The sequence below is a fragment of the Nicrophorus vespilloides genome, unplaced genomic scaffold, assembly GCF_001412225.1.
Source record: "Nicrophorus vespilloides isolate i.1.1-1 unplaced genomic scaffold, Nicve_v1.0, whole genome shotgun sequence".
In the NCBI taxonomy this organism is placed as follows: Eukaryota; Metazoa; Arthropoda; class Insecta; order Coleoptera; family Silphidae; genus Nicrophorus; species Nicrophorus vespilloides.
This window is the reverse complement of record NW_017097916.1, coordinates 1,945-10,382: the sequence shown is the minus strand read 5'-3', so window position 1 is coordinate 10,382 and position 8,438 is coordinate 1,945. Positions and strand designations below refer to the sequence as shown.

Genomic DNA, 8,438 nt, shown 5'->3' with positions numbered 1-8,438 from the left:
ACGTCGTTTAGGTGTACGTTAAGTGAACATTGATGTTAAAATTATGGATTGATGCAAGATTTGCTGATTGGTATGTTGATGGAAGATAAGTTACAGGTGTGTCGGATTGTCCAATAAAACCTCTTCCTTCGAAACGGAACGTGAGTGGTTCCTCTCTCTCTCTCCTCTGGCCGTGCGGTGTAACGTCACACGACGTTTTGGTAAAAATAGGATTGTTTGGCAAAGGCGTCGAAAAATCCGCCAGTACACATTCTGACTTCATTGGCGCGGCACGGCCACTCTTGATCCGACTGAATCGATCGTCGATTATTTTTTTTTTTCGTATAATTATTTTTTTTTTCAAATTTTTCGTTCCTGTAAATTCGACTTGAGCCCTTTCGGTTCGGTGTGATTCAGACTTTGTTGCGTAAGCGTAAACAAAAGTCGACCAATAGACGCGTGGTAAATCGTTACGGATCGATCGATCGAGTAGGTTGCTGTCAATTTGTTTTTGTTATTGTCAGTGCGAAAAATATGTAAACGCTCAGCGTGTCAGTGGTGTTTGGTGCTGGTGTAAGACTAAAAATAAAGACAGGTGATTATATTCTGATATTGTAGGCACGCACGCACACTCACTCTCGCATCTACACAAGTCTCTCTATCTATCTCTATTCCGTACATATAAATATATAAATTTACTTGGCATTCAAAGTGAATCCGAAATAAACGACACGCGATGCCTCTGTACTCGGATCTGAGCCTGTACGGCAGCCCTTCGACCTCGTACTCCAGTTTGTACCTCTCCGGTCCGTACTCCAATCATTCCTCCTTCCTTTCCTCCTCCTCAGGCTCTTCCAACTACAGATCACCGATCTACGTGAAGGCGCTGCCGAGGACCTTCGCCAGAGGATACACGCCCCATCTGTCGACGATCAGCGAAAGCCAAGGGATAACGCCGCTCAGAAGGAAGTACTCGCCGAAGCTGATGCTGCAGCATCACGCCTCGCCCAAGTTCAAAGTACCGAAACCGATAAAGATCAACACCGCCGACATCGACGTGTCCGTGAACAAGTACAGGAAATACGATAGGAAGAACGCGGAAATCAAGAAGGCCAGTCCGGAGAAATCGAAGAGTCCCAGCCCGAAAATCGAGATCAAAGAGGAATCCGACAATAAACCGATAAGAAGGGATCGAGCCTTGGTGCGTTTGCACACGATCCACAAGAAAGATAGCCCTAGGAAGAATTTAACGACGACGACGACTCCAAGCGCAGATACACCAAGAAGTTGGCGTCAGAACTTCTACGCCGACGAACTCAAACCCGAAGACAGACCGCCGAAGAAGACGCCAGGTGAATTGCTAGTCGACAAATTCTTGATACGCACCAAAGATGATACCTTAAACAAGTTGAACCGTCGCCCAACCATCAAAAGACCTTCTAAAAATCAATTCCATCAGATCTGCAGAGTCATCTCCTCGGACACCATCAACGAGGACTTAAATCCGGGTCAACCCCCGGAGATAGTCCGAAGACAGAGCAAGCAGTTCAGCAACGATGAACTAATTATATCCAACGAAAGCGTCCTCGACGACATCATGAAGGAGCAGCAGCAGCAAGACGAGAACAACAACACTTCGACGCCGGAGCGTAAGGGTAGTTTGAAACGCAAGAAACGCGTAACTAAAAAGAAGACAGCGGAGTTGATTTTAGAGCCTGAGCCGAAGTCTTCTTTACAACGTAGACCCCAAAGGAAGATTAGAAGGACTTCCACTGATAGCAGCTTGATGGATGAAGACACCGAAAAGGCTTATCAAGAAGCCATCAGGGATATCTCGCAGGTTGAAGTCGAGGAGATCAGAGCTAAACCGAAACCAATTTTTACCGCCACAGTAGACGTGGAGCAAACTTCTATATTGAAAGCGGTCATTGACGACGTGGAGATTGTGGAATCACCCAATCCCAACAAAAAACCTCCCAAGAAGTTCAAGTACAACGTGGTAGTCGAGGAAGTCGAAGACGAGGAACAGCAACCAACGAAAAGCAAACTTATCCCGGAAGAGCAAACCAATGGGACGATTCAAAACGCTTCACCGAAAGAAGTTATAAACAATAAAATACCCTTGCAATTGAACGAAGCCCACATGGCGCAGATCCTCGAAGATAAACCTAAATTGGTTAAGCAAAGGGCTGTCGTTGAAGCTAAAGACGAAGTTTTAGCTAAATCCTCGAGCGCCAATTCTTTGACTTCAAATTTGAGTAAAGTTGAAGAGAAATCTGTACCGAGAAAGTCGATTCTGAAGACTTCCAGAACGGCTTCGGGGTCCCTCTTCGACGCTCCGAGAACTCCCGATGAAGTTCGTAAAGTGATTAGGATCGATGAGAGTGCGAATTCCGATTTGAAAAGTGATAAGGTGAAGAAGATGCAGGTTGATTCGGAGGAATTGCAAAAAATACCGAAATTCAAACCGAAATCTTTGGCGGATGTTGGAAAATTGGGTAAAGTCAATGATAAGGTTTCTGAGGAGGTGCCAAAAACATCTAAATTTAAACTGGGTTCACCGAAGCCTTTAGCAGATGTTCCGAAATTAATTAAAGTTGATGAAAGTGTTGCAAACGAGTCACCGAAAACACCAACTACAACTAAATTTAAATTGGATTCATTAGAAGTTGTTTCCAAATTGAATAAAGTTGATGCTAAGGTGGTAAACGAGTCACCGAAAACACCTAAATTCAAATTGGATTCGCCTGTGGGAAAACCTTTGGAAGATGTTGCGAAATTGAGTAAAGTCGATGATAAGGTTATCGAGGAATTAGCTAAAATACCTAAATTCAAACCATTGAAGGAAGAAGCGGGAAAATTGAGTAAAGTGGATGATAAGGTTTCTGACGAAGTGGTAAAAACGACTAAACTGAAATTGGGTTCACCTACACCAAAACCTTTAGAAGATGTTGCAGAATTGAATAAGTTTGATGATAAAGTTTCAATTACTCCAATTACTCCTAAATTGAAATTGGATTCACCAGTGGCAAAACCTTTAGAAGATGTTGCAAAATTGAGTAAAGTTGATGATAAAATTAAAGACGAAATAGCAAAGATACCTAGATTTAAACCAAAACCTTTGGAAGATATTGCAAATGTGAAAAAGGTTGATGAAAAGGAATCACCGAAAACTCCAACTACACCTAAATTGAAGTTGAGTTCACCTGCACCAAAACCAAAAGAAGAATGTACTGGTGCAAGTAAATTAGATGAAAAGGTAACTAAATCTAAAAGTGAATCATCAACTGTTGTATCAAATAAGGAGATTGAATCTGTGATTGATTCTTCAAAGTCTCGAGAGTTGTCGAAGACTCCAAGTGTGGCTCCGAAATTAGCTCCTAAAGAGGAGAATAAAAGTGGTGAGAACTTTTGGGAGAGGATTGGGACTAGGGAGAGCGTTTATTTGGATCGTAGAAGGCAGAATTTGCAGGAGCAAAGGAAGGCAAGTCTCATACGAGAGGAGGAGGAAGATAGGGAAGACAGAAAGCAGTTGGAGGTGAAACCGGCGTTTTTTAAATCTAAATCTGAAGAAGCTCCGAAAATTAAGTTTGATGATGATAAGATTAAGGCTAAGAGCGAGGAAAAGGGTAATCCCGTTGGTAATGTGAAGAAGGATTCAGTGCTTAAAAGTGGTGATGGTAAATTGAAGAAAGAAGAAGCAGAATTGAAGAAAGAGGAGGTTGTAGTTGATAAACTGGGAGATAGTAAAAAGGATAAAAGTGATATTTCGAAAAATGTTGGGATAAAATCTAAGAAATTGGAAAGTGAAGAAAAGGGTAATCCTGGTGAGGACGTAAAATTAGGAGGTAGTAAGAAGATTGAAAGTGATATTCCGAAAGAGGAAGTGATGGAGAATAAGTTGAGAAATGTAGGGATTAAATCGAAGAAAATTGAAAATGAGGCGAAGGCTAAGCCTGCTGAGGAAGATAGTAAAAAGGATACTAGTGATGTTCAGAAAGTGGAGACTAAGTTGAAGAATATTGGAATTAAAACTAAGAAAGTAGAAACTGAGGAGAAGGGTAACCCTGTTGAAGATGTTAAATTAGGAGATAGTAAAAAGGATAAAAGTGATGTTCCGAAATTGAAGAATGTTGGGCTGAAAACTAAGAGATTGGATGAAATTGAAGATGTTAAAGTCGGTGATGATAAAAGTGATAGATCAAAAGAGTTGAAAAATGTTGGGGTGAAAGCTAAGAAGGTGGAAGGTGAAGATAAAGTTAATGAAGAAAAGGTAAAGAATTTGAAGGTGGGTAAACTGAGAAAAGAGAAGTCTGAAGAAACTGCGAGCAAGTTGAAGGAACCTAAAGAGTTGAAGAAGGCGAAATCTGAAGAAGCTCCAGTGGAGAAGACCGAAGATGATGGTACGAAGGAGGACGAGGAGAGCGATGCTGCGAGGGCGAAGAAATTGATGTCGAAAAGATCGTTGGTCAATAAATCCGGTGTCCAAGATCCCGATTTGGAAGTGTTCGTCGTTCCCAAAGAACCGACCCCTCCACCTCCCGTCATCAAAGAACCCTCACCGCCGAAATTCGTTCCTCTCCAATCGAACCGTCTGTCCGCGTGGATGCATCCCTTCAAGAAACCCGAGCAGTTCGACGAGTGTCCGGTGCAGATCTTCGCCAGACCGAAGACGATCAGACACAGACACTATCCGCGTCCTCGAGGTCCTAGCGCGATGCTAGCTCAGGAAGAGGCCAAAGTGGAAGCTGCTAAATCATCCGAAGCAAACGTTGAAGAAGACGAAGAAGATGATGATGAGGAGGAAGAGACTACGTCTGAGGAGGAAGAGACTGATGATGATGATGAAGAAGATGATGATGAAGATGATGATGATGATGAAGATTCCGAGGAGTCAGTCGACTACGAAGAGCTGAACGACGTCTGGGGTTACCGAAAAGTCGGAGCAAGTACGTCCTCGGACGATTCAGGGTTTCACTCATCCTCATTAGGCAACCGAAAAAATAAGGGTTAGAATTTATTTCTTTTTTGCTTAAGCGGGCGCTCTCTCTTCTCTTTCTCGCTATTTTTCATCACACAACAAAATAACCTTTATTTTATTCTTATTTACGATTCTCTTTAGTTGACGCATTCCGATCCATCTTTTGATTTTTTTTTTGTTTGGTTTTCTTTTGCTGTACTAACTTTGCCTGAGCTTTTTCTCTTTATGGTATTTCTTAATTTACATTTCTTTTCGCGCGTATTTTGATACGGTAGAAAGGGGATCGACGAACTTTGGTCAACGTGACACGAAGAATCGGAATGTTGATGATGAACATATTTATTTTCGGTTGTTTCACCGCAAAATATTTGAAAAGCGCGATATTCACTTGTTACTTTCTGGCGAACGGCGTTTGTTTCCCTCCACCATTGTTTTACATCGATATGTTTTGTTTTTTCTCTCTTTTGTTTTGCGATCGTCCACAACGCAGACTGCGACGTTAACTGTCACAAGAAATGCGAAAAGTTGACGGCAAATCTGTGCGGAGTCAATCAGAAATTGATTGTTGCTGCGATGGAATCGGTGAAGAAAGGTAAGAAGTTAAATATGTCACTTATATACGTCACGTTTTTTTGACGTTGTCAGACGTCAATTTTAGGATTTTTGTTTTGTTTTTGTTGTTGGTAAGAAACATGAATATCTTTGCGGTCGTTGGCCAAAAATGGAAAATGTCTGTTTTTATTTTGAAAAGTTATTATGTAATATTTTGTTAACTAATTTTCAGATTGTTAGCACATCATTCCACGCAGATTCTTTTTAACAGTATCGAAACGCACATCGCATACTTTACTTATTATTTACTATATTCAATAAATATTTGCGTTCCGCGAGAGTTTTTTTAACGTAAATAAAGTGAAAGATATTTCTTGTTTACCGCATGCTTACAACTAAATAGAAAACAGACATTTTCCTCGGTGAAAACTTCCAAGGAAATAAATATTTTGAAAAAAAGTGAAATCAATACATTTTCTTAATATAATTAACTTTCAACATTTTACAAATGAAATAAGAATATTGAACTCGAAAGTTTATAGTTTCATAAATCATCGATGAAAGATACGGAAGTTTTGGTCAGAACTGTTTTTATTGTGCACATAAAAGTGGTATTGGGTATTTCCTGTGCACGATTAATTTCCTTCAATTCTCCGAAAAAAAAAATTGCGAACTGCATAAACCTAGTTTAACTTATAAATAGTTTCGATTTTATTAGTTCGAAACTCTGCATTCTCTTGGAATTCTAATCGGAAGCATCAAAGCATTATTTTGAAAGTGATTTATCGTTTTGCTCGGAATTCCCATAAGTTATTTCTTTGATAGACGCTGAAGACAATTGGAAAAATGCCATAACTTTAAAAACTGTCTCAGTCGTAAACTATACATGTTTATATACTTAACTAATTATATTTTTGTTATGTTTGTATCAAAAATTGATGTTTTCAAGATTTGATCTTTCATAATTTTCATGTTTTACGATCTTCTTGATTTGTTGATTGTAAAGGAATCTGATGGAAAATTAATGTGCAACGCATATGAAGTGTTTTTTTTTTCTTGACGTAGAAGAAGGAGCGTGTATTTTCTTCTTGGAGCACAACACTTTTCATGTATCGCCCACGGATTTTAATTCGAGCTTATAAAAATAGATCGTTGCGATACACGTGATTAATATTAAATCGAAGCAACTGCGACTATTTTTCACTCTTGTCTTTATGTATTTGTTTGTTTTTTTTTTTGCAAATTTATCATGGAATTATTCAAAATTATTCAATCTGATAGTTTTAGCTTTAAAATGCGTTTTCAATATTAAGTCTACCTAGACATAGGTTTAAAGAAATTTATGAAAATCTATAGAATGTACATTAAAATGTCATAAAAGTAGCGTTACCATTTTGTTTTGCCGCCATTTTTTTTCTGTTGAGGTTACGTCAATTTTTTTATTGATCTAATAATATCTCAAAGCATTTGATGATTCAAAAACGTTTTATTATGATGGATTTTTTTGTGTTTTACTAAAGTTGAATTAATGGAAATTTCAAAAAAAAAAAATTTTTTTTTTTCAAATTTATTTATATAAGTGGTAATATTGTGGATGAGATCAACGATGAGAATTGAATGAAAGCTGTCCGGAAATAGACTCAATGATGCTTTATTTATACGAACGTGCGGAGACGCTTATCATTTGTTTCGTGATTTACGTTTTTTTTTTGTCGGTTCTCTTCTTTCGTTTCGCGTCCGTCGCGGCAATGAAAATTCCCGAAGGAAAAACCTGACGATGCTGACGTGTGGTCGACGTCGTCGTCGCATCGGTGCGAAAATAACGTACGGACGAAGGAAGTTCGCGTGCCAATGTTGCGTAACTCGCCTTTTTGCATTCGACTCTCCGTCTCGGTCATCGCGCGCAAATTCCCGCATTCGTTACGTAAAACGAAAGCAATTTTCGAATTTCCCGCGCGTTTTTACGAGTAACGAAATATAAAATCAAAGTAGCTTAGAAAGAAAAGTCTGTCTGTAATGGATTAAAAAAATTAAACAAAATGGCCTTGAAAGTATTCTGTCTGTAAAAATGCGTAATTTATCAAAGTTGCTATGGAAACAAATTATGTCAATATTTGAATTTCCCGCTCGATTGTTTTTTTAAATTTATGTCAACCTAGGTGTCCGGCGCGTCTGGCCCGATATATAAATATTGTTCGTCCTTGGACTTCGGCGGATTTTCGAACACACTCAAAAAAAAAATAAATATATATATACAAGACTAAATAGAAATTAGATATTTGGGTGAACGACGAAAACGGTCGCACGGCCTTCGCGATTGGCGGCACCTCACTGTAATTCGGGCTAAAGTTAATTACTCGTCAAGCACATCTGTAACATTGAGATAGAATTTTCTTTGTAAATATTTTATAAATTTTCCAAAAATACTTTTTTCTTTTGTTTATTTAACCATAATTTTGCTGAAAATAAGATATGTTGACTTTTTTAATTTGGTTTATTTTTATTAAGTTAGTTGCTATGGAAATATCTCTATAGCAATGAATTAAATACACTTGGTTCTCTTTTTATGCGGTAGATACGTTCCACAGGAAAATAAATTGCACAAAAAAGGACTAGACACACGTATAAAAATAAAGGATACGTNATCAATGAGTTACAATATACCGAAAATCGCATAAAAAAGGGTTTATTAAATTTCAGAAAAATAATTAGTCTTACTATCTTATTTCCTTTTGAAATGTTTATTCATAATTTTATAAAAACGTTAACAATCATAGACAAGTTTATTAAATTTCAGTAAAATATAATCTTAACATATTCCTTCTAAATTTATACGGAAAAATTTTACAAAAAAAAATACAGAAATTTTTTATGAAAGTTAATCTTTCTTGAGATTTTTTTCTTTAGAATTATCGTCGGTATATGA

The 8,438-nt window shown here is 38.1% G+C and overlaps 1 protein-coding gene across 5 annotated transcripts in view; it reads left to right on the top strand.

The window, feature by feature from the left end:
- The first annotated feature begins 229 nt into the window (after nt 1-229).
- The window catches only part of LOC108561356 (titin-like), a 10,017-nt gene continuing 1,808 nt past the window's right edge, over nt 230-8,438 (top strand). For 2 of the 5 annotated variants that reach the window (XM_017919245.1, XM_017919243.1), the window contains exon 1: nt 230-4,928. In XM_017919245.1, coding sequence (XP_017774734.1) covers nt 716-4,928 — 4,213 coding nt within the window. In that variant the 5' untranslated portion in view covers nt 230-715. Of the gene's footprint in view, nt 4,989-8,438 lie in introns of all 5 variants that reach the window. The other 3 variants (XM_017919244.1, XM_017919241.1, XM_017919242.1) reach the window with 2 other exon arrangements.